Genomic DNA, 26,838 nt, shown 5'->3' on the forward strand with positions numbered 1-26,838 from the left:
TGGTGCCAACCGGTTATGTACGGATTATCGTAAACTTAACGATGTCACCATCAAAAACAAATACCCCTTGCCAAAGATAGAAGACCTGTTTGACCAGTTGACCGGTGCCACAGTGTTCTCTAAGATTGATCTTAGGACTAGGTACCATCAGCTGAAGATCCGTGCATCGGATATTCCCAAGACTGCCTTTACCACCAGATATGGGTTGTATGAATACAACGTCATGTCATTTGGATTAACCAATGCCCCTGCCTACTTCATGAACCTCATGAATAAGATTTTCATGAACTTCCTGGATAAGTTTGTCGTTGTCTTCATCGACGACATCCTTATCTACTCTAAAACCGAAGAGGAACACGAGCAACATTTGGAGGTTATCCTAGAAACCCTTAGACAGCACAAGTTGTACGCCAAGTTCAGCAAGTGCGAGTTTTGGTTGAAAGAGGTTGGATTCTTGGGACACATCTTGTCTGTAGGAGGAATTGCTGTAGACCCAGCCAAAATCAAAACCGTTGAAGAATGGAAAACCCCAACCACACAGACCGAAGTCCGTGCATTTCTTGGATTAGCCGGATATTACCGCAGATTTGTTGAAGGGTTCTCAAGCATTGCCAGGCCAATGACACAACTGTTGAAGAAGGATAAGAAGTTTGAATGGACTGATAAATGTGAAGCCAGCTTCCAGCAGCTTAAGACCAGACTAACCACAGCCCCCATCCTAATCATGTCGGACATCACCAAGCCCTTTGATGTCTATTGTGACGCATCTAAGATTGGTCTTGGATGTGTGTTGATGCAAGAAGGAAAGGTGATATCTTATCTGTCCCGGCAGTTGAAGCAGCATGAGCAAAACTACCCAACCCATGATCTCGAACTTGCAGCCGTAGTGTTAGCATTGAAAGTTTGGCGTCATTACCTCATGGGTAATCGATGCGAGATCTATTCAGATCACAAGAGCCTGAAGTATATCTTCACACAGAAAGAGCTGAATATGAGACAAAGAAGATGGCTGGAACTGATAAAGGACTATGATATGGAAATCCACTATCACCCCGGTGATACGTCTCCAACGTATCGATAATTTCTTATGTTCCATGCTACTTTATTGATGATACCTACATGTTTTATGCACATTATATGTCGTATTTACGCATTTTCTGGAACTAACCTATTAACAAGATGCCGAAGAGCCGAGTTCTTGTTTCTGCTGCTGTTTTTGGTTTCAGAAATCCTAGTAAGGAAATATTCTCGGAATTGGACGAAATCACCGCCCGGGGTCCTATTTTTGCACGAAGCTTCCATAAGACCGAAGGAGGTCGAAGTGGGGCCACGAGGTGGCCGGGTGACGAGGGCGGCGCGGCCCGGGCCACGGCCGCGCCGGCCTGTCCCCGGGCCCCTCGTGCCGCCTCTTGACCTTCCCTTTCGCCTACTTAAGCCTCCGTCGCGAAACCCCCAGTACCGAGAGCCACGATACGGAAAACCTTCCAGAGACGCCGCCGCCGCGAATCCCATCTCGGGGGATTCAGGAGATCGCCTCCGGCACCCTGCCGGAGAGGGGATTCATCTCCCGGAGGACTCTTCATCGCCATGATCGCCTCCGGAGTGATGAGTGAGTAGTTCACCCCTGGACTATGGGTCCATAGCAGTAGCTAGATGGTCGTATTCTCCTAATTGTGCTTCATTGTTGGATCTTGTGAGTTGCCTAACATGATCAAGATCATCTATCTGTAATACTATATGTTGTGTTTGTCGGGATCCGATGGATAGAGAATACTATGTTATGGTGATTATCAATCTATTGTTTATGTGTTGTTTATGATCTTGCATGCTCTCCGTTATTAGTAGAGGCTCGGCCAAGTTTTTGCTCTTAACTCCAAGAGGGAGTATTTATGCTCGATAGTGGGTTCATGCCTTCATTGACACATGGGACGGTGACGAGAAAGTTCTAAGGTTGTGATGTGCTATTGCCACTAGGGATAAAACATTGATTCTATGTCTAAGGATGTAGTTGTCGATTACATTACGCACCATACTTAATGCAATTGTACTGTTGCTTTGCAACTTAATACTGAATGGGGTTCGGATGATAACTCTGAAGGTGGACTTTTTAGGCATAGATGCGGTTGGATGGCGGTCTATGTACTTTGTCGTAATGCCCGGATTAAATCTCACTATATTTATCATATCATGTATATGCATTGTTATGCCCTTCTCTATTTGTCAATTGCCCGACTGTAATTTGTTCACCCAACATGCTTTTATCTTATGGGAGAGACACCTCTAGTGAGCTGTGGACCCCGGTCCTATTCTTTACATCGCATACAATCTCTCGCAATACTTGTTTTACTGTTTTCTTGCAAACAATCATCTTCCACACAATACGGTTAATCCTTTGTGACAGCAAGCCGGTGAGATTGACAACCTCACTGTTTCGTTGGGGCAAATGTACTTTGGTTTTGTTGAGCAGATTCCACGTTGGCGCCGGAATCCCTGTTGTTGCGCCGCATCACATTTCGCCACCATCAACCTTCAACGTGCTTCTTGGCTCCTACTGGTTCGATTAAACCTTGGTTTCTTTACGAGGGAAAACTTGCCACTTGTGCGCATCATACCTTCCTCTTGGGGTTCCCAACGGACGTGTACATCTACGCGCATCAAGCACTTTTACGGCGCCGTTGCCGGGGAGATCAAGACACGCTGCAAGGGGAGTCTCCACTTCTCAATCTCTTTACTTTGTTTTTGTCTTGCTTTATTTTATTTACTACTTTGTTTGCTGCACCTAAACAAAACACAAAAAAATTAGTTGCTAGTTTTACTTTATTTACCGTCTTGCTCTCTATATCAAAAACACAAAAAAATTAGTTACTTGTCTTTATTTTATTTGCCTAGTTTACTTTATTGCTACTAAAATGAGTAATCCTGAAGTTGAAGTTCGTTCTTTTAAGCAACAAGGTGGAGAAAGTTTTAAAGATGCTTGGTATAGAATTAGTAATGCTCATCATAGGTGCATTAAGAAACACTCCACCACTATCCTTGTTAGGAACTTTTATGTTGGTTTATCTAGTTGGAATAGGTATGTTCTTGATACTCTTTCGGGAGGTAATTTCCTAGGTACTCCCGCTTTAGAAGCTAGTTGCATCATTGAGAGTCTAGTTGGAATACCACCTGTTAATGAAGTTAAAATTGAAATCTCTCTTGAGGATGTTATGAAAAAATTCGAAACCATAGAGAAAAATTTTCCAAGTATTGAAACTAAATTGGAAATGTTATTGGACAAAACTGATGAACTTGATAAATTACTAGGAGGAATTGATGAAAGAATTAGTGTCCTAGGAACTTGTGTTGTCCATGATAATCAAACCAATAGGATTGATGAACTTGAAAAAGCTATGGGAACCTTGGGTTCAACCTTTTCTTCCCTCAAGTATCATGAGAAAGCTTATGTGGGTAAAGAGCAAAAATTCATGTATGCCTCTAAAGTGCCTAAACAAAAGAATTATTATAGGCCTAAAATTGTTAAAACCCCTAGCACCACCATAGAAAATCTAGATAATGGAGCACCTAAAGTACCCTCTGCAACAAGTTGTGTTTGCATGAAAAATAAGAATGTTGATGCTTCTACTCTTGATGTTACTTGATTTGCACTTTCTGCGCCTAGCTGAAAGGCGTTAAAGAAAAGCGCTTATGGGAGACAACCCATGTTTTTAGTACAGCACTTTGTTTTATATTTGAGTCTTGGAAGTTGTTTACTACTGTAGCAACCTCTCCTTATCATGTTTTTGTGCCAAGTAAAGTTTCTATGTTAAAGTTGATGTTATATTTGGGATCGCTGCGCAAAAACAGCATTGTTGTCTGTCACGAATCTGGGCACAAGTCTCTGTAGAAAATTCGAAAAAATCTGCCAATTTACGAGCGTGATCCTCAGATATGTACGCAACTTTCATTAGTTTTGAGTTTTTCCATTTGAGCAAGTCTGGTGCCATTTTAAAATTCGTTTTTACGAACTGTTACTGTTTTTGACAGATTCTGCCTTTTATTTCGCATTGCCTCTTTTGCTATGTTGGATGAATTTCTTTGATCCATTAATGTCCAGTAGCTTTATGCAATGTCCAGAAGTGTAAAGAATGTTTGTGTCACCTCTGAATGTGTGAATTATTAATTGTGCACTAACCCTCTAATGAGTTTGCTTGAAGTTTGGTGTGAAGGAAGTTTTCAAGGGTCAAGAGAGGAGTATGATATACTATGATCAAGAGGAGTGAAAGCTCTAAGCTTGGGGATGCCCCGTGGTTCACCCCTGCATATTATAAGAAGACTCAAGCGTCTAAGCTTGGGGATGCCCAAGGCATCCCCTTCTTCATCGACAACATCATCGAGTTCCTCCCCTGAAACTATATTTTTATTCAATCACATCTTGTGTTCTTTAGTTGGAGCGTCGGTTTGTTTTTGTTTTTGTTTTTGTTTGAATAAAATGGATCCTAGCATTCACTTTGTGGGAGAGAGACACGCTCCGCTGTTGCATATGGACAAATATGTCCTTAGGCTTTACTCATAATATGGTTGGAATTGGAAAATGCTACATGTAGTAATTCTAAAATGTCTTGGATAATGTGATACTTGGCAATTGTTGTGCTCATGTTTAAGCTCTTGCATCATATGCTTTGCACCCATTAGTGAAGAAATACATAGAGCTTTCTAAAATTTGATTTGCATATTTGGTCTCTCTAAGGTCTAGATAATATCTAGTATTGAGTTTTGAACAACAAGGAAGACGGTGTAGAGTCTTATAATGTTTACAATATGTCTTTTATGTGAGTTTTGCTGCACCGTTTCATCCTTGAGTTTGCTTCAAATAACCTTGCTAGCCTAAACCTTGTATCGAGAGGGAATACTTCTCATGCATCCAAAATCCTTGAGCCAACCACTATGCCATTTGTGTCCACCATACCTACCTACTACATGGTATTTCTCCGCCATTCCAAAGTAAATTGCTTGAGTGCTACCTTTAAAATTCCATCATTCACCTTTGCAATATATAGCTCATGGGACAAAATAGCCTTAAAAACTATCGTAGTATTGAATATGTACTTATGCACTTTATCTTTTATTAAGTTGCTTGTTGTGCGATAACCATGCTTACGGGAACGCCATCAACTATTCTTTGTTGAATATCATGTGAGTTGCTATGCATGTCCGTCTTGTCCGAAGGATCTATCACCTTAATGATTGGAGCATGCAAATTGTTAGAGAAGAACATTGGGCCGCTAACTAAAGCCATGAATCATGGTTGAAGTTTCAGTTTTGGACATATATCCTCAATCTCATATGAGAATAATAATTGTTGCTACATGCTTATGCATTTAAGAGGAGTCCATTATACTGTTGTCCATGTTGTCCCGGTATGGATGTCTAAGTTGAGAATAATCAAAAGCGAGAAATCCAAAATGCGAGCTTTCTCCTTAGACCTTTGTACAAGCGGCATGGAGGTACCCCTTTGTGACACTTGGTTGAAACATGGCATTGCAAAGATCCGGTAGTCCAAGCTAAGTAGGACAAGGTGCGGGCACTATTAGTACACTATGCATGAGGCTTGCAACTTGTAAGATATAATTTACATAACTCATATGCTTTATTACTACCGTTGACAAAATTGTTTCATGTTTTCAAAATGAAAGCTCTAGCACAAATACAGCAATCGATGCTTTCCTCTTTGAAGGACCTTTCTTTTACTTTTATTGTTGAGTCAGTTTACCTATCTCCCTCCACCTTAAGAAGCAAACACTTGTGTGAACTGTGTATTGATTCCCACATACTTGCATATTGCACTTGTTATATTACTTTATGTTGACAATATCCATGAGATATACATGGTATAAGTTGAAAGCAACCGCTGAAACTTAATCTTCCTTTGTGTTGCTTCAACACCTTTACTTTGATTTATTGCTTTATGAGTTAACTCTTATGCAAGACTTATTGATGCTTGTCTTGAAGTACTATTCATGAAAAGTCTTTGCTTTATGATTCAGTTGTTTACTCATGTCATTACCATTGTTTTGATCGCTGCATTCATTACATATGTTTACAAATAGTATGATCAAGATTATGATGGCATGTCACTTCAGAAATTATCTTTGTTATCGTTTTACCTGCTCGGGACGAGCGAGAACTAAGCTTGGGGATGTTGATACGTCTCCAACGTATCGATAATTTCTTATGTTCCATGCTACTTTATTGATGATACCTACATGTTTTATGCACATTATATGTCGTATTTACGCATTTTATGGAACTAACCTATTAACAAGATGCCGAAGAGCCAGTTGTTGTTTTCTGCTGTTTTTGGTTTCAGAAATCCTAGTAAGGAAATATTCTCGGAATTGGACGAAATCACCGCCCAGGGTCCTATTTTTGCACGAAGCTTCCGGGAAGACCGAAGGGGAGTCGGAAGTGGGGCCACGAGGTGGCCGGGTGACGAGGCGGCGCGGCCCGGGCCCCGGCCGCGCCGGCCTGTCCCTGGGCCCTCGTGCCGCCTCTTGACCTGCCCTTTCGCCTACTTATAGCCTCCGTCGCGAAACCCCCGGTACCGAGAGCCACGATACGGAAAACCTTCCAGAGACGCCGCCGCCGCGAATCCCATCTCGGGGGATTCAGGAGATCGCCTCCGGCACCCTGCCGGAGAGGGGATTCATCTCCCGGAGGACTCTTCATCGCCATGATCGCCTCCGGAGTGATGAGTGAGTAGTTCACCCCTGGACTATGGGTCCATAGCAGTAGCTAGATGGTCGTCATCTCCTAATTGTGCTTCATTGTTGGATCTTGTGAGCTGCCTAACATGATCAAGATCATCTATCTGTAATACTATATGTTGTGTTTGTCGGGATTCGATGGATAGAGAATACTATGTTATGGTGATTATCAATCTATTGTTTATGTGTTGTTTATGATCTTGCATGCTCTCCGTTATTAGTAGAGGCTCTGGCCAAGTTTTTGCTCTTAACTCCAAGAGGGAGTATTTATGCTCGATAGTGGGTTCATGCCTTCATTGACACTGGGACGAGTGACGAAAAGTTCTAAGGTTGTGATGTGCTTGTTTCCACTAGGGATAAAACATTGATTCTATGTCTAAGGATGTAGTTGTCGATTACATTACGCACCATACTTAATGCAATTGTCTGTTGCTTTGCAACTTAATGCTGAATGGGGTTCGGATGATAACTTTGAAGGTGGACTTTTTAGGCATAGATGCGGTTGGATGGCGGTCTATGTACTTTGTCGTAATGCCCGGATTAAATCTCACTATATTTATCATATCATGTATATGCATTGTTATGCCCTTCTCTATTTGTCAATTGCCCGACTGTAATTTGTTCACCCAACATGCTTTTATCTTATGGGAGAGACACCTCTAGTGAGCTGTGGACCCCGGTCCTATTCTTTACATCGCATACAATCCATTGCAATACTTGTTTCTACTGTTTTCTTGCAAACAATCATCTTCCACACAATACGGTTAATCATTTGTTACAGCAAACCGGTGAGATTGACAACCTCACTGTTTCGTTGGGGCAAAGTACTTTGGTTTTGTTGTGCAGATTCCACGTTGGCGCCGGAATCCCTATTGTTGCGCCGCATCACATTTCGCCACCATCAACCTTCAACGTGCTTCTTGGCTCCTACTGGTTCGATTAAACCTTGGTTTCTTTCTGAGGGAAAACTTGCCACTGTGCGCATCATACCTTCCTCTTGGGGTTCCCAACGGATGTGTACATCTACGCGCATCACCCGGCAAGGCCAACGTGGTAGCGGACGCTTTGAGTAGACAGCCGTGTCAGCTGAACTCCATGATAGCAGCCGAACAACCTAGCCTGCATGAAGAATTTGAACAGTTTAGGTTGGAGCTAGTTAGTGAAGGATACCTAGCCAGCATAGAGCTGCAACCTACTTTGATTGGTCAAATCAAGGAAGCTCAGAAGGGAAATGCAAGCATTGACGGAATCAAGAGTCAAATGGCAGCAGGAAAGGCACCGGGATTCACAGAAGATGAAGAAGGAGTACTTTGGTACAACGGTCGCCTATGTGTGCCGTCAGACTCAGAATTGAAGCAAGTCATACTGCAGGAGGCCCACGACACTTTATACTCCATCCACCCCGGAGGTACCAAGATGTACCAAGATTTGAAGGAACAATTTTGGTGGCCTGGAATGAAGAGAGAAATCGGGAGCTACATAGCTAAGTGTGATATCTGTCAGAGAGTCAAGGCAGAACATCAACGACCCGCCGGACTGTTGCAACCCTTACAGATTCCGGAATGGAAGTGGGACTCAGTCGGAATGGACTTTATCACCGGACTGCCCAAATCTAGCCGAGGAAATGATTCTATTTGGGTAGTGGTAGACAGATTAACCAAGGTAGCCCATTTTATCCCCGTCAAAACCACTTATCAAGGCCCGAAGCTAGCAGAGTTGTACATCTCAAGAATAGTCGCCCTGCACGGAACACCGAAGTCAATAGTATCAGATAGAGGATCGCGAGTTCACCTCAAGATTCCGGCGAGAAAGTACATGAAGGACTTGGAACCAGGCTGAATTTCAGCACCGCTTATCACCCCCGGATCGACGGACAGGTCGAAAGAGTCAACCAGATACTCGAGGACATGCTCAGAGCCTGTGTACTGGAATATGGATCCAAGTGGGAAGACTGTTTGCCTTACGCAGAATTCTCGTACAACAACAGTTATCAAGCCAGCTTACAGATGGCCCCCTTTGAAGCCCTGTACGGAAGAAAGTGCCGTACCCCTCTGAATTGGTCAGAAGTCGGAGAAAGCCAAGTCTTCGGACCGGAAGTTCTTCGAGAAGCCGAAGAGAAGGTGCACAAGATTCGCGAGTACCTCAAGACTGCGCAATCAAGACAGAAGAGCTACGCCGACAAGAGACGCCGAGAGATGACATTCGAGATTGGAGATTTTGTTTATCTCAAGGTGTCACCCCTCAAAGGAATGCGAGAGATTCCGAGGTTAAAGGAAAGCTCGCGCCCCGATATGTCGGACCCTTCAAAGTTCCGAGTCGCCGCGGAGAAGTATCTTATCAAGCTGGAACTACCGGAAGAAATGGCGGCTGTGCATAATGTGTTTCATATCTCACTCGCTCCGGAAGTGCCTTGAAGTACCGGAGAAGAGCTGAAGTGTTCAAGAATATTGATCACGGATCGGTGGACATCAACTCAGACTTGACGTATCGCGAAGTGCCCATTCGCATTCTGGAAGAAGCATACAGAACCACCCGCACCAGGAGTATCAAATTCCTGAAGATTCAGTGGAGCAATCACACTGAAGAAGAAGCCACTTGCGAGCGAGAAGAAGACATGAAGAAGGAATACCCAGATCTCTTTAGCACCTAAGTTTTTCTTTAAGATCTCGGGACGAGATCTTTTGTAAGGGGGAAGGGTTTGTAACATCCCAAGTTTTAACAATAATGAAATCAAGAGAGAGATCAATTACTCAAAATTTGCAACAAACAAAAACTTTTTATATGCATATGGTGTCACATACAAGTTCATGCATATGAGTGATTTTCTTTGGTGCATTTGCCATGATGAGTGTTGATATGATTATCACTTGCTAATAAACCCTAATATATGATCATCACACCCCTCTTTGAGAAAAATAAAAGAAATACCCAATTGGATCTAAAACCCTCTCATACACATAGGGCAAATATGCAAATCATCACCAAAGGGCCACCATGGCTTGATCTTTTGTTTCTAAAATGCTTATACAACTCAAACAAACCTAATTGCATCAAAGAAACCAAAATTAAATCAAATTTGAACTCAAAACCATCTCACATGTGATGATGGTCACTTGTGCACTTTTTAACCTGATCCCCTCTTTACCCCTCTGGTTAAATCATTTCTTAAACTAAACTTGGTCAACCAAAGCCATGTCATCCAAGACCATGTCAAGGTGATGAACTTTCATGTTGACCACCCTGGCTAGAGTTGACTAGGTTGACCAGAAAAAGGGTGACAAGTGAGGACTTTAAATCAATGTGAAGATCATACCCATTTTGATTTTTTGCAAACTAACTCAAATTTGACCACCACCACCCCCATTCTACTGCAGATAATATATGATTCAAACCCACCAAAATTCATTCAAAAATTCCAAACTTGAGTTCTTGCGGCCATTTCAACAAACACCTTGTGTGCATGAATCTGCCAACCTTGTGCATTGTAAAATCCTTTGGACAATGGCCTCCACCATCAAGCATAGATCATCACTAGTACCCCATTGATCTCCAGGAGCTTTGCCAAACACAATGGACAAGGTTTGGTACAAGTTTGCATCACCAATTGTACCAGAGCAGGTCATGCCGTGGCATGACATGGGTGTGATCATGCCATTCTCTCCTCTGGTCAACTTGAGCATGCACCACCATGTCATACGTGTGCTCCACCCTCCCCTGATCCACCTGGACACCAGCCTCGACGATTTCGTGCACCGCACTGGCCAAACACGTGACGCCCAGGCACGCCCAGACGACCACGTGCGCGCCAGAGCGTGCATCGCCATGCACCGGAGCGCGGCAGAGCACCACGTCGCCCCGCTCGCCTACGTCGCCCCGCTCGCCTACGTCGCCCCAACCTCTCTCCGCTCGCCAGCAGCTTTGCCACCTCACCCTCTCCACGCTAGACACCGTCACTGGCCCGCGGGAACGCTGTAGCCGACGCCCGCTTCGCCGACGTCCGCCGCAGTACTGGCAGCCCCCGTCACTCTCCTGCTCTCGTCCTGGCCTCAAATTCACCGCAATCACGCCTGGCGTGACCGTCGTGATGTCGCCCAGCGACGAGCGTCAGCGCCAGTGCTCCGGAGCCGCTGTAGCATCGTCGCCGACGATGAGGTCACCGCCAGAGCCGCAGCACCCCTCGCCGCTATAAAAGGGGACCTCCTCTCTTCGAATTCGCCACACCAGCACTCTTCCCTCTCCCCCTCGATCAGTTCTAGCCACTTCCCCCTCCACATTGGCCACGCCCTCGCCGGAATTTGAAGCTCGGAGCCCGCGGAGGTGCTGAGAAGATCGCCGGAGAAGGAGACCACCTCAGCACGCGCCACTGCTTCCCTCTGCTTCCTCTACCTCGACAACGTCGCCGCCACACGTCGCCAAGCCTCGCCACGCCGCCGGTGAGCCGTCGACCCCCTAGCCTCGCCGCGCCAGTGGCCGCTTCTCGCCGGAGACGATGATGAATGTCGTGCGTCCGATCCCCTACGATCCAACGGCTCTCATCTCCCGTACCGTTTCGGTGTTTTAAACACACTGACGCATAGACCCCACCGTGTCAGCTGGCCCGTTGCGTGGACGCGCTCCTGGGCCGGCCCACTTTCCTTTTCTCTGCTTAGCCCGTTAACGTTTCCCGCCAGCCCATTTAATTCAAATGTGAATTTTCGAATTTTGTTAATTACTCTCAGATGCTGTTTTCAAATTTAAATAGAATAAAATCTACCAAACCAAATTTTACAAATTTTATATATTTGGAAACCTTGTGAAAATATCTACAAAACTACACTGGTCTCAACCCTAGATTATTTGTAGAATAAATCTGATAAAATAAACAAGGCAGGGCCTTTTTCCACTTAAATTAATTATTAAAAATTAAATAAAAATGCTTTTAAGTTGAAACCAACTCTCAAAAATCATATTTCAATATATCTATCTGAATATGTAAAAATATTGCATAGTTGTTTGTATGATCATGGCCTTGTTTAAAAATTAGCCCTATGACTAATTCTAGTGCATTTTAAATCAATCTATTAATTATTAATATGTATGAGAGCCTCTCTCTCATTTAAATCTTGTCTCAACTAAGTTAATATGAGGAAGAGACCATGGTCAAATTAAACCTCATATTAAATTACTTGATGATATTAAATCATTAATCAAGAGTTATTAAAAGGCATGAGGTGATGTACCTCATTTAAATCTTTTTCCCAAATAATGATTATGAAGAGGTTGACCTTGGTCAACCTAGGTCATATGATATTAATTGAGGGAAATTAAATTGTAATAAGACTTAATGAGGGAAATTATTTTCTCTCAAGAACTAAATAGAAATACAAATCTATATTTATATAAGAAGAAATTAGTCTTTTTAAGAATAATAATTAAATCAATTCATTTAATAAGCATGTTGTTATGATAGACTAGTAAGAGTGATGCATGTGTGTGCTTAGCTTAATATTTGAGTTGTGTGGTGATTGTGTGTATTATACTCGTATTTAGACGCTAGTACCGAGGAGTACGCCGAGGAGGAGGAGGTCTACACTCAAGGAGAGGAAGACCACTTTGACCAGTACAACAACCAAGGCAAGCTAATACCCTTGCAAAGTGCAAAGCTCACAAGAGCAAAGCACCCCACCATTTTGTTTTATCCTTACTAAGACTATCCCAGTTTTATTACAAGTTTTGCTTTCAAGTTTTACTGCTTAACTTTATCAAAGTACTTTTTGATTCATGATTCACTTGATCTAGAGTAGGGCAATACCATCAAAGTTAGCTTATGGCAAATAAGCTAAGTTAGCACCCCTCATGACTAGTGGCTAGTGCTAAATAACTAAAATTGACTACTCTAGATGGGGACATTGTGATATGAGATGATGATGGTGAAATTATGAAAGGAATTTTTGAAGGTGAATAAGACCAAGAGATGATAGTGATTTTTGATTAAAACTAATGTTGGTTTGGATGCGATACCTTTCCAGTATTGAGTACCCCCACAATACCTGATTATGAGTAAGGCTTAACTAGAAGTTTATGTATCTTAGTATGGGTTCCCTCTGAACACACATCATAGGGGTTATGCCGAGGCTGCCTCCGTTGTTGAGAAGTGATGTGAATTGAGGTGAATTGTCTGGCCAAGCCCTGTGCAGTTCCCGGGTTGACAGGTTGGTCTTCACTCGGGAGGCCAAGCTCATGGGGAGAGGTGCTCATACTAGGGTTAGTAAATGAAAGGTTATGGTTGATGATCCGCGTACTTGTGATACGATGATTCGGGGAAATCCCGACGGATGGAATCAAATGTTGTGGCACAAGTGTGCAACCTCTGCAGAGTGTAAACCTATTCGAATAGCCGTGTCCACGGTTACGGACGGTTGGAAAGGCCATCTAGTTTCCAGGGTTAGAATCTGAGAATATGAATGGTGAATGATGAATAATGGTGAATCACAACTGAGTTGTGGGAATGACACTAATGTTCCCACTTGAGTTAGTTAATTTATGAATGGTCTATATGAAATGATTATGAACTAAAATTGGCTTATGCAAATAAAACTAGAGCTTAGCACCCTTTCCTTAAACTAGTTAGTAATTACTTTGGTATTAGTTTGCGAGTACTTTAAAGTACTCACGGCTGTGTCCCTGGCTATTCAAATGGCCAGAATATGAAGAAGAGCAACAGTATGAGGATGACGGTCAGCAGGACGTCTACAACAACTAGGAGTCGCCTGACGTCAAGCGTTGGCCTGTGGAAATAGATAGTCCACTCCTATTACGCTTCCGCTACTATGTTGTTCGTTGATCAATAGATCAACTATTTGTGTAATATTGGATCATGTGATCCCTTTTGTAAGACAATGATGGTTTGTAAATGAATGATGACTTATGGTATCAACTGTTATGTCTCGCAACAACAATATTCCTGGGATTGCGATGAATGACATAATAGGCATCCGGACTTAAAAATCCGGGTGTTGACATTATGTGACTAAGAATGTTCCAACATCCGGTAACAGTGTTTCAGTTTGGCTGAGAGGGGGTGGCGGTGGAGAGTGACGGTGTCGACAGCTTGCGGCGGTGACGTGGGGAGGCCATGGGTCAGTTTTCGATTATGGAGAGAGCTGAAATCGTGTGGCATAGTGGATGTGGCGTGTAGGGAGTGGGAGAGGGTCTGGAAAGGGGAAACATGAACATGTGAGGGTCAGATTTAGGTTTTCTGGCATATGTATGTCTCTCTATTACTTGAGCCTATCATGCCATTTTCTTTAGTGAGTAACTAATGGGTACTCCATATAGATAGTGATAGGTCAGTAGCAGCCCCGACTTACAAGTTGGGGAGTGTATTCCATTGATAGGAGTCCCACGGAGATTAGACTCTAACTAAAGCCAACCCCTAATATGTGAATTAACCACCTGGATCGGGGACTGGGGTCTAGTTGCCAAACTTAGCAGTGATGCATGCACTAGATCTAAGAAGTCGTTAGTTAGATGTGTGTGCCTCACAATTAACCCACCAAAAAATGGTTTTTGTTGATTAAATATTTCTTTGTAGAATTAATTTGACCATAGCGGAATTACTCACCATTAAGACCACCGTCTTAGGAGGTGACACATACACAATCCGAAGTCATATGTGTTTAATTCCCACACCAAAAACAACCCCTTTATATGAATGCTTTGTCTCTCTGTTGGTGGTGTGGTGCGATCCTCGTCTCGTTCCCTTTGGATTAGTTTCCCACCTTGACATATTTTCAGCCCAGATTCAACCTGAGGAGAGTAATCATGCATATTTTTTCGATGAAGGAAATATATTAATACACCAATTAGACAATCAAGAAAAAAAACAAAAGCGGAAAACAAAGACTCATCGTGGTGATGAAACTTACACAACAACATCACTCTAACCACCACCAAAGAGGCAAAGACAACACCTGGACTATAAAAGAGATTCTACAAAAGCAATTTCTCCAAAAAGGAAACAATGCACAAATGTTGTTGTCGCCCAATCGAAGATATTGGGTTTTCACCTTGGAGAAATCTGAGTTCCTAAAATAATCTCATGTCAATGTTATGGCTAGGTACAACCAATGAAGATCAGATCTTAGATTTTAACCTTGAAACACGTGACTCGGTAACCGAGGAGCACCACAAAAACTGCATTTAATCCTCTCTTGTCGAGGCCACTGCGGTAGATCAAGAAACACTCGACATACATGTAGAACCTTTGCAGTATATTTCATCGCAGCCAACATACCTCTCCACCATAACTTGAGAAGCCACCATGATTTTCTCCACCTTTATCAATATCATGAAAATCTATACACACACATGTCCCATGGAACCAATAAGAAAGTGAAGCTTCGCATCATGCCCTTATAAATCGTTATTGGCTAAAGATAAGAGCATGCACGACCAGATCGATTCCAATCTAGATATCCCATTGGAAATCTTCGACAAAGATCGAAACTCGTCAACAGCCAGTTCAAAGAGGCCGAGATCAAGCAGATCGACATCTTGGTGCAAGAAGACACGCAAGGCCAAACCAACTTTAGTCAGACCCAGCCAGCAGCCCCCATGACACCATTGTGCTGCAGAGGAGAAGGCGACCCAGGTCACCACTGGTCCCTTCCGGTGTTGTATAAACCCTTCCGGTGTTGTATAAACGGAGCACACATGCGAACAAGTCCCCCCCTTCGCATGCCTTCTCAACCTCACACCAACACCGTCTAAAGCCGTGAGGGATGACTACGCCCTGAGGTGACCGACGTGTGTGGCAGTTCAGCCCTCTAAGCCCAGATCAGGCTCACACCAAGCCTGTGCCGCCGCCTCCCGATCGCCGCGTGGTACGGAGCGGGCAACCCCACACACTTGTGTCGGTAGCTGCCCGTCGTACGATACGCGCATCGGCCATGACCTGCTGTCCCAGATCATGCCCGGGACTTGCCCTCGTCACTACCGCCTGCACGCCTCGGCAACAGCGCCACAGAGGGGGAGGGCGATCGCCAAGTACACTTCGCCATAGCCCAATGTCATCACCTCATTTCCACAGCGGTTTCTTCCTCCGTTGTCCTCCACGACGCTATGGCTCTCGGCTCTCCGCACCGATCGAGGCACAACAGCGGCATGCCACCTCCGCCCTCCACCGTACCTCTTTGACATGCGCATTCTAGGCTGTGTGATATCTTCCGTTGCCTAGCAGAACTGCTGCACCATTGCTTCCATCCGAACAGAGGCGATATTGTACTAGCTAGCATAAATAAGTAAAGAGACCAGGTTGGTCATTACTCGCTGGGCTTGAGTAAAGCTGAATTATAGTCAGTCCTAGTACACCGGACCACGTTTGCACGGCCGCACCCTCACGGGCTTCGTCCGTGTAATGTGTGTCTTGTCCCGTTTAACGGTCGCGTGCAAAAAAAAGCCGTACGCCTGAGCTGGAGCTTGTGTATACCTGGGCATGTGTCGGGCCGGGCCGGGCCTCGGGCCGGCCCGAGGTAAGCCCGACGCAAAAAAATACGGCCCAAGCCCGGCCCGGCCCGGCCAAATACCCACCAAGCCCGTCGGGCCGTCGGGCCGTGGGCCGGGCCGTAGTGTTAATCGGTGTTTTCGGGCTACCCAGGCCCGGCCTGGCCCGACAGTCGGGCCAACATTTCTCGGCCCAGGCCCGAGTTTTTCGGGCCGGGCTCGGGCCGGGCCGTCGGGCCGGGCTGCCCATGGCCAGATATAAGCTTGTGTAAACAATTGATTCAGCCGCCGCCTACACTCATCCCAGATTTTGAAAAGAGCCGCTTTGCTGTTTGGGACTACACACCGAAGTGACCGAACACTACCAAACTACACGTCAGAATTCCCAGCCCATACAAGGAAAACACGAAAAGCTGATCCATGAAGCCGCAAGCTCTTTGGAGTTGGGCCTAGCAAAATGGTTGTACAGTTTCGTTTTCTTTTCTTATTAGAACAATTTTCGAATTTGAATAATTTTAAATTCGAGCAATTTAAAAAATGAACACTTTTCAAATTTGAACAACTTAAAACCAGAGCAAATTTCTAATCTGAACAAAAAAGTTTTTTTGAACTTGGAACCGGCCCAAAGGGCCTGAATACTGCTTAACTATTATTGGTGGTGAGGGTACAAGTTACAAAGCAGACCTCCAAAAATAAAACCATTACAAAACAAGCCCAAACTTTTACTAAAAGGACCCTAAAAAAATCTAGGAAAAAACAATAGGTCATTATGCATCATCACCCCCGGAGAGCAGCATCGGAGTTGGGGACAAAACCACTTGGTCCCAAGAAGAAGCCGAGTGTCGTAACAAGACCTTCAAAGGGCCTCCACTGCTTGGAAGTTGGGCAAGGAACGGTTGAAATCACCAACATCAAGGAGATCGAGCCACCTGATGGCCATCTGGGTTGGCAGCTAGATATGGGCTACCGAGAGTGTTCTTCTAGGCCTTGTGGTATCACCACATGATCCATGTAGCAAATATCATGAACAAGGCGGGGAACCATCTTCCCGGTGACCACATCACCATGGGTGCATCGAGTAGAAGAACTACCCAAAATCCTTAGTTCTGAGCTGTCACCGAGTATATTTAGGGGGGTGGGGGTACAGGAACGTCGTCCATCTCCGGCTCCATCCACTGGAGCACCATGGACAAGAGGAGAACCACCACTAGCCACCGCTGGTTCGCAAGATGTAGTGACCAATCCCCCATGGGGATCACGGTGGGACCCTCTCCCATCTCAGCATCGGCCACCGTCAGAGGTAGAGGGGGAGGGGCCTAACGACCTAGGGTATAGGGGAGCATGCCACAGGGTTGGGGAGAGAGAGATGCCCCATGTGGGCCGGTCAATTTTTATCTTTCTTAATATGAAAAAAAAAGTAAAACAAAAAGCTTAAACGTGCAAAAAAATAGCAAAATATAGGAAAACCCACCAAAAACCATAAAAACCATTGTTATCATGCTTTGCTGGGCCGACACAACTGGCTCAGTCACTGCTTGCACGTACTATTGGCGCACGCAACATGCTGGTTTTCCCCGCATATCCGCATCAGTGAGAAACCAAAAAGGTGCAGGCCGCTCGCTTTGTTAGATTTTGTCTTTTTGTGTGGTTCAAAATATAAGGTGTCTTGGGTTGAGATTTTGTACACATCTAGGATTTATTTTTTCAGATTTTTTCTACACTTCGAGATGTCGTTTTCGAATTTTCAAAAATAGAGGCTGGCCTACACTTGCAACTTCTTTCTGTAAGTGCATGTACAATGGTAGAGAAGGCATGCCTTTTCTTACCCCGCCACATCAGTTAGAGAAGGCAATAGATATAAGTCATATAGTGCATTATCTCTTATAGCCATCTCTAGTAATTAATGTTAATAATTAAATTTGGTTAGAAATTTGTTTCTAAAGAAAGACATATGTATACAATGGAGAAAATAGTTTTCCCTCATTTTCTAAAAGTCAACTCTTAGATAAGAGAAGACAACAATTGTACGCGGCCTAATGGCCTGTATTTGGCTATGGAACTCTCCAAATCTCGCAATTGTACTCCTGGAGAAGGCTGAGCAATAAAGCCTGCATGTTCCTCTGTTTTTTTCTGAAATCTTACCAGCGGGCACATGTCGGATGAACGTTCCACGCACACGCACTAGGCGACAGCTATTTATGTTAATGGTAGGCTAGTTGATATCATGTGTCATTTAAAAAAAAACAGTAACTCTTAAACCGTGCGGCGAAATTATAATTTGTTTTTAATACTAAAATCTCCATGACGAGAGCTTCGAAACTTGACCGCATTTTCATATATTTCGACGAATTTTTTTAACAAGCAACTTTGATGCGTGATAGAACATCTTTATAGTGCAGCAAAATAACTTTGGTTTGCGACAAAGCAACTTTGATGTGCAACGAACATGTCACTTTTTGATACAGGAAGGCACAAATTTGATGCTCGACAACAATTTTGGTGTCCATCGGAGCAATTTCAACGTGTGACGAAGCAACTTAAGTGCCCTGCAGAGCAAATTTGGTGCCCGGCGACGGAGGTTTTGAACCCTGCACAACAACTTTGACGCCCGACCAAGCAATTTTTAGTGTCATGCGTGCAACTTTGGTACTCGACCGAGCAATTTTAGTATCCTGCAGAGTAACATTACGAGTTATTGCTGCAGCTGTTGTGAAGCCTACCATCGTTGTGAATCAAGTGTTTTCGTTGCAAACGAAAGTTGCTTTGCCGCATACCAAAATTGTTTTCCTGCACAACAAAGTTGCTCTATCGCGCATCAAAGTTGCTTTTTAAAAAATTACGTCGAAACATGTGAAAATGTGATCTAGTTTCGAAGCTCTCCTCGTTCGGATTCTAAAAGTGAAAACGGATTATAATTTCGCTGCACGGTTTATAAGTTACACTTTTTTTTAAACGACAAAATAATATCAGCTAGCCTACCATTTCTTTGACAGCTGGATTGGACACATCTTTCCGTTTGGCATGCAACCGCTTGCTAGACGCGTCCCTGTTTTTTTTTTTCTCTTTCTTGTCAAAAAAATAAAACGAGGCGACAGCCAACAGCTAGCACGTTATGTTTTTCTCCCATAGAAACGTTGTGCCCGCTGCCAAATTTACAATTACCATATTGGTCCGACTGCATGATCTGGCCAGCGATGCACGATCAATCATAGCATTATCTCTCATTAATCACATTTATGCGTATCAATTCCTCAATTAAACCTGTCAAAAAAAAACCTCAATTAAACTTGTGTATCTGAACCTCTCGAGCCTGCCATTTTTACTCTCGTTTACCAAAGGAAAGAACATCAGGACGATCGATCGTGCCTGCGCTGCGCCCCATATAAGCCGGAGCGCTCGCTCCGGCCACGCGACGGAACACCGCCGACTTTACTTTACACGGCGGCCGGTCGGAGCAGTGCGCCCCGCCGTTGCCGGAGAAGGCGGTGGCGCGCCTTTCTGCGGAGACACGGTCCAGCCCACAACGGTCAGCAGCCAGCCGAGGGATCCGAGGAGGAGCGGAGCGGGGCGGGGCCCACCACCAGGCGCCGGACGTGACAAAACCGCGCCGCGCTGCCCCACCATCGAATTCTCCCGACCCGGCCGCAATCACTGACCACACTCTTTCTGCCCTCCACTCCCAGCTCACTCCTGATCCCCACCGCCCACCTCGGTTCCGCCATGGCCTACGGCGGCGGGAAGTCGGCCGTGGACGCCATCCTCGCGGAGGCGGCGGACCTCGTCGCGCTGGAGCAGATCGCGAGGCTCAACACGGCGCACCTCGACGACTCCGCCGCGCTGCCCTCCAGCCTCGAGTCCCGCTTCCGCAAGCTCAAGTCCCTCCCCGCCGCCGCCGCCCCCGCACCCCCGCCCGCCAAGTACCTGGGCCGCAGCGTCACCGCGCCGCCGCAGCACCGGGACGATCCTCCCGCCGACTCGCCTCCACTCGCGAACCATCCCGCGCGCAAGGATGACCAGAGCTCTCCGCCGCAGCCTCCTCCGAAGTCGACCGTCCCCGCGGTTCCGGAGGAAGACGACGAGGACCTGGAGCGGCTGTTCGGGCCACGGCGCGGCCGCCCGACGCTGAAGGAGCGGAACCGGCGGACGGCCTCCTCCTCCTCCTCCTCCCGGTCTCCCCCACCGCCGCGCCAGGCGTGCTGCTTCCCCTTCTCGCCCAAGAAGGCCCTGCAGAAGACCCCTGCCACTACCACCAGGAGCAGCAAGAAGAAGACCCACGCCGAAGGGTACACCGGCGACGTCCTCGGCGTCGACGCCGGCGAGTGGGGCGACGAGAACAGGCGGATGGTCACGGAGCTCAGGGAGCAGCAGCGGAAGATGAAGCAGGCGCTGGAGGAGCAGGTCGAGGTGAGCAGGGAGACGGCCAAGATGGCGCGCTGGGTCAAGCAGGCCTCCGCGCGCATGACGCACACCGATGCCATTGACGACCTGCTCAGCGACCTCGACGATGACGACGACGAGCTCAAGTGAACGGGAAATTCTGCTGCTTTGCTCGGCGTCTTCTTCTGGAGCTGTTGCTTTGGGGATTTTTAGGTTACAATGCATAGTAGTAGTTATAAGAGTTGAACTTCAGACAAAAGGGTATAAATTCTGATGTTTTTTCGTATGATATGAGCTGGACGAACATAGATAGATGTATGAAGCTACACTGTCAGTGTTTGTTCTTCTGCCCCTGTTTTCTTGGTCTAAATCTACAAGCCATAGCCACCATGACATGCACACACTTGCGACATATAATCTGCTTGCAAATAAATTCAGTACAGGTTGGGCACAAGTGGGGCTGCAAATAATTTGTAATTTGAGAAGAATGGCAATAGGACCTGACAGTTCAAAAGATTGGAACAAGAGCAATAGGACTTGACAATTCAACAGCTCAAAAAAAAAACTTGACAATTCAAGAGATTGCAGTAACCAGACAAACACATGACAGTGACTGATCTAATTGATTGATAGAATTTCGAGTTTACAGCCTGTCTTGACAATTTAAAAGGTTAGAACAACAGCAAGGAGACTTAACAATTCAGAAGATTGTAGTACACAAACAAAGGACAGTGACGGGACTAATTGATTGATAGAATTTTGAGTTTACACTCCGTCGGCTGAGAGCAGAAGGAATGTAAAGTAGAGACAAAAAAAAAGTAGAAAATGGTTACAAAGAACCACCTTACTTGTCTGCTTCGAAAGACGATTGTTTACACAAGCTACCCTATAGTTAGGTGAAATAAGTGATATACAAGTCAATGCTCGGTACACCTAATATTGTCTTTATCGTTCAAACGATGCAATGCGGCCCAGGGAGAGGTAAAATGCATGCAACTTGCAAGCTCATGAGACACTTCACCATCTCCATGAATATTTGTATTCCTGTTTCACTATCATGAATTCAGGTATCTTCAAACTATTCCTAGTTCTGATGCCTGAAAGACTTCTGTAACTGTTTCCTTGACTGTGAGATCTGCACTCCAGTACAAAGGCAAGCGTATACCAGCTGATCCTACGCTGTAAATGAATGTAAATAGCATCCAGCTGTTTGTTTGCTTGCTTGCTTACCTGCATTCTGGAGCCAGAAATGCATGCACCGAACCATATGGCCTTCTGCCCAGCCTCAAAAAATCCAGAGTCCAGCAACTAAGGAGCAATGGATGTCAGTTTTTGCCGGCTCATTATCATTGTACAACAGAGAACCTCCAATGGAGGAAATGCTAGAGGAGGTTTCTCCAGAATCCATGAATTTGTCATGAGTAATATGACGCAAAACACACCATGTGGATTAGAACCTCCTTTGTGCGCTGACTGTTGTCTCATGATCTGCCATTCAAAAGAGGGTTAAAGTATCAACTACCATTGTTGAGAAAACCATGTCCACAAATTTGAACTGAGAAAGTAATAAAAGAACATTTGCACAACTTCATGTTATGTTTCATATAAGTTGAGGCCAAATCTTACTTATTCTAAACAGGTACTATTTAAGTTATGTTCATCAAATTCAGCTGCAGACTATAAGTAAATCGAAAAATACAGTTGGAGCAACTTAGTGCAAAAGGACATCATACAGTGTTAAGAGATTAGGAGAACTATTTATATGCAAATTTCTGGACAAATTAAATCAGCTCACTCACGTTTACTCTTACAGGATACCCATCGAGGATGTGCAAGCAAAGAAGGGATACTTGAAGTTATAGACATTTATATGTCAGGTGTCAGCCCACTACAGAGTTGCTGGGGGTTCCAATTTCAGTAATCTGCAAAACCATGCATCAATCAATACATCCTCGAAAAGCAAGAGGACAACTGCAAATAAAACACTTACATCTCATCTGTTCCATTGTAACAGTGGCATCATGCAACATTTCTCTAGCTTTTCTATCAGGGGTACAACCAGCGCGCTCCATTTCATTATATACTTCCAAAACCTATTCAAGAAAATGAACAAAACTATTTCAAGCTCGTCAAATTATTCAGGTACAAAGATGGCATCAAGCAACATTTCTCCAGCTTTTCTATCTGGGGGACAACCAGTGTGCTCCATTTCATTATATACCTCCGAATACTATTCAAGAAAATGACCAAAACTATTTCAAGCTTGTCAAATTATTCAGGTTGAAAGATAGCTGCAATGTTTCAAAGTCTCAATTATATAATTTTCGAAAAACAATCTGCATGGAAAATCCCTAAAGCATAAATAGGACCCTATATTTGAATTTCAGGATAATAAAATCTTCATTCTTTAAGGAGAGTTGCATGCCATTAAAAAGAACCTCTTTTACCGTTACAGTTAAGACTGGAAAACATCATAATTTTTACCAACAGAGAAGGTTTTCTTTGTGCCACTACTCAGCCTAGAGCCTTGAGCATTAGTAATGGAGAGTAGATATACAGCCGGAGAACCTTTTCAAATCTTTTTACTCTCATGAAAGCCTTCATAAGTGTAGTGTAAGTCACAACATCTGGGCTCATACCCTGAGAAAGAACAAGCACTGGTAAAAGACAGTGCAAAGAAAGAATCATGGCACCCAAAGAAGAATTTCATAAAAATAACAACATGTTCATTCAGGAGAAAGTACATACACTGTCCTTGATATGCTGGAATACAGCTAGTGCCTCCAAATGCCTTCCAGCAGTACTAAATGCGTTGATTAACAAATTCAGCATAACAAGATTCGGCTCAATTCCTTCTGCCTCCATTAACTGAAGAACACATACAGTTTGTTCACACAAACCCTGAAAAGTGATAGCCATACGAACATGATGCTCACAAGCCGAAAAGTACAGATGGATATTGATGGTTTTGAAACCATTAAGCTTCTTCTTAAGGAGAAGGGGACTAAACTAACAAAGTTAGAATAATAATTCATGTACTGCAGTTTCAATCCAAATTCTGGGTGAGCTAAGCTAACCAAGGTGGAAGAATAATTCATGTAAATTGTCTCGCTGATGATTATAGGTAACACAACATGCAGAAATTACATCAAGAATCTCAAGTCCTGAGGGGCCAAGAGATATTGATGTTAATGAAACCCATTAAACTTCTTCAGTACGAGAACAAAACTACTACGTCAGAAATATTTGAAGGTTTCTATATCATTTACAAACATTAAGTAGCAAGTATGCCAAATTAGTTGCTCTTGGGCAATCCCGGTTTAGACATAGTGCTAAACTACATGAAGAAAAAGAGGAACTTCCTGCAGGTCGGCTCATTTATGATTTTGGGATAAACCAAAAAGCTATATCAACGTAGCAAATGTAACTATTTGTCATCGCAGTTTTATTACTTTGATGTAACACATTTGAACAAAAAAGTTTGAACTTCTAGGGAATCATTGCTTGATTTTAATTATACCAAATCTAGAGCTGCAGTTTGTTATATTAATTGTTTTAGGATCATTGTTTTGACAGGAAAATTCAGCATGCGCTGGAAAAACTTATAACGACACCATTGAACATTCAGTTATGCAAAGCTGATTTCCTCCATGTCCAGCAGAACTAACCTGTTGAGCATAAGCATTCGCCAGGACACAGAAGATGCTAGGAGTAAGCTGCAGTTTTTCAGCTTTCAGAGCAGCTACACACTCGCGGGCATCACGAAAAAGGCCATACTGCCCGTAAATGTCGACCAAAACTGCATACACCGCACCGCTGTCCTTGAACCCTCGATTCCTCATTTTATCAAACAGCCTCTTGAGCTCGTCCCACTTGCCTTGCTCCCCCAACCTGCTGATGATCGTGATGAAGATCTTGGGGTCAGGGTACATCCCTTCCTCCTGCATCGCCGCGAAGTACCGCAGCGCGCGCTTCATGTTCCCGACCCGACAATGCCACCGGATCAGAGCATTCCAGGTAGCAATGTCCGGCTTGATCCCCTCGGCGCGCATTTTCTCGAACACCCTGCGCGCGTCGGCCAGCTGCCCGTACTTGCCGAAGGTGTCGATCAGGCCGTTGTAGATCTTGACGTCGAGCTCCACGCCGACCTCCTGCATCTCCAAGACGAGGTCCGTGGCCTTCTTCCACATGCCGTTGTCCCGGTAGAGCCGCACCAGCGCGCTGTACCCGGCGGTGCCGAGCCGGATGCCCCGCCGCCTCATCTCGCCGAGCACCCACCACGAGTCCTCGAGGCGGCCGGCCCGCGCGTACGCGTCGAGGAGGAGCGTGTAGGTGTGGCGGTTCCGTGGCACCCCGTCGTCGGCCATCTGGAGGAGCAGGCGGTCGGCGAGGCGGAGGTGCGCCCGGGCCAGGAGGCCCTCCAGGAGCGCGTTGTAGTGCGCGGCGTCGGGGAGGGAGGCTCCGAGGTGGCGCATCTCGAGGAGGAGCGCCTCGGCCTCGAGCGTGCGGCCGGCGCGGGATAGAGCACGGATGAGGCGCGCGTAGGCGGCGGCGCTGGCGCGCATCCCCGCCGCCTGCATGTCCGCGAGGAGGCGGAGGGAGCGGGCGATGTCGGAGCCCGCGTGGGGCTGGATGTCGCGGTCGTAGGACTCCCACGGCCGCTCCTGGTGCTCGTCGTTTGCCGCGGTGGTGCAGCAGGCGACGGCGGTGGTGAAGCCGCCGCGCCGGCATCTGCGAATGGGAGGCAGACGCTGTAGCGGAGGAAGAAGCTGGAGCGGCGGGTGCGAGTGGCGGTGTACGAGGTAGTGGGCGTCCATGGTCATGGAGATTTGAGCGCGGCGGCGGCGCGCGCTGGCTCACCGTCGTTGTTGGGAGCTGCGTGGAAGCTGGAAAGGAATGGATGGGAGAGAAACAGTGACCGGAAGCGTAAAGCTGCTATCGTTATCAGAGAGGACACGAAACGACGCTGAATACGAATACGGACAACCCGTAAACTCATCTGGTTGGCGGGTTTCTTGGTGTTAGCATTTCGAAATAGTCTTTCCTCCCGCTTTGTACATAAAGCGACCTCGCCCCACTTTATAAATAGAGAAATCACAAACTTGCTCAACAATTAAGAAAAAAAAATGATAAACGTTCAAAAGCGTGATGACGTCAACAAGCGAGACATGCGCCATTGCATCCTCCAAACTTGTCCCACCGCCATGTTTATGACCCACGGACCACCAAGGCAACAACTTCGCCAAGGAATGCGATCTTGGCACGTCTTTGCTATCCAGACCAACAAGCTAGTTTAGGGTTTCCCTCACACTCAAAAGAAAAGTGTAGTGTAGGCATGGGTGGAGCGCCTTGGAGGTGGAACTGGACGACAACCCCTCCTTCCAAAAGCCCAACCCACAAAATCTGTTACATACTACACTACTCCACTGCGCAGTTTCTGTACTTGCCAATCAAGCAAAACGCAACAAGGAGAAAGAGACCTGACACCCAATTTGTAGTGCCCAACTTAATAGTTGTAGGCTATCCTCTGATCGTGCAGTGTCCAATTTAATAGTGGTGGGCTATTTTTTTCTCTTAACCTTGAGGCTTTGTTCATCGACTTACTCTTCATGTGCTGGACATCGGTGGATGATGGGTTAGCTCATCCTCTTTTATTACAAATTATTTACAAGTGTAAGTGTGTTGAGGTTGGTGCATTCTCAGCATCTCTGTCGATGCGTGCAAAGGTCGTGCACTTCTGCTGATGGGCCACCTCTGTTTGGTGGGTTGATGCCCGTTTGCCTCCATGCTCCCAATCTCTCCTCCGACCTGGCAAATCCTATAGGTAAATCCTATACACCGATATTCTCAGAATTTTGAGCGAATGTGGGATTTAACATGGTGCTGACACGGTCTACACATAAATAGTTTGGTTAATGTGAATTCTTTCTTGTGTATCATTCGGGTGTTGTGTAGCAATTTGAAGGGGTCTCGGGTTTCTGTGGTGGGCTTCATTGGTTTTCGCTGGTGTCCCTAGGTGATCCTTGTAGTGTGGCTTTTGCTGTTTGCTGCAGGCCCCGCCATTGTCCTCACATTCTGCTTGGTCAAAAGCTCTATGCCCAAAAAGCTCAATGTGTGGCTTCATCTCCACCTAGGAGCTTTCTTTCGCTTTGTCTCCGACACGTACACCATCTCCCAAATCTTCTCCACGGTTTCCTCCTCACATTCATCCTCTCTCACCGCAATGGAGAGCAGT

The 26,838-nt window shown here is 45.3% G+C and overlaps 2 protein-coding genes across 2 annotated transcripts; one reads left to right on the forward strand and one right to left on the reverse strand.

Annotated features, from left to right (window-relative positions):
- The first annotated feature begins 19,877 nt into the window (after window positions 1–19,877).
- On the forward strand, window positions 19,878–20,767 carry LOC124684064 (wiskott-Aldrich syndrome protein homolog 1-like). The gene has a single exon (XM_047218470.1). The coding sequence runs from the start codon at window positions 19,947–19,949 to the stop codon at window positions 20,751–20,753; it is 807 nt and encodes a 268-aa protein (XP_047074426.1). The 5' UTR covers window positions 19,878–19,946; the 3' UTR covers window positions 20,754–20,767.
- Window positions 20,768–21,635: 868 nt separating this feature from the next.
- LOC124684065 (pentatricopeptide repeat-containing protein At5g42310, chloroplastic-like) lies at window positions 21,636–25,420 on the reverse strand. The gene is made up of 6 exons (XM_047218471.1): window positions 24,272–25,420; window positions 23,352–23,504; window positions 23,172–23,243; window positions 22,594–22,696; window positions 22,403–22,525; window positions 21,636–22,091 (listed from the first exon to the last, which is right to left on the reverse strand). Exons 1-5 carry the CDS (start codon window positions 25,418–25,420, stop codon window positions 22,518–22,520), a joined length of 1,485 nt encoding a protein of 494 aa, XP_047074427.1. The 3' UTR covers window positions 21,636–22,091; window positions 22,403–22,517.
- Between the last annotated feature and the right edge of the window lie 1,418 nt (window positions 25,421–26,838).

This window comes from Lolium rigidum, chromosome 1 (assembly GCF_022539505.1).
Source record: "Lolium rigidum isolate FL_2022 chromosome 1, APGP_CSIRO_Lrig_0.1, whole genome shotgun sequence".
Taxonomy (NCBI): Eukaryota; Viridiplantae; Streptophyta; class Magnoliopsida; order Poales; family Poaceae; genus Lolium; species Lolium rigidum.

Excerpts from the sequence above, each read along its gene's own strand:
- LOC124684064 (XM_047218470.1), top strand. The coding sequence starts at position 19,947 with ATGGCCTACGGCGGCGGGAAGTCGGCCGTGGACGCCATCCTCGCGGAG.
- LOC124684065 (XM_047218471.1), bottom strand. The coding sequence starts at position 25,420 with ATGGACGCCCACTACCTCGTACACCGCCACTCGCACCCGCCGCTCCAG. Across the intron at positions 23,505-24,271 it reads CGAATGCTTATGCTCAACAG|GGTTTGTGTGAACAAACTGT; the intron begins GTTAGTTCTGCT and ends ATCACTTTTCAG. Across the intron at positions 22,697-23,171 it reads GAGTAAAAAGATTTGAAAAG|GTTTTGGAAGTATATAATGA; the intron begins GTTCTCCGGCTG and ends TTTCTTGAATAG.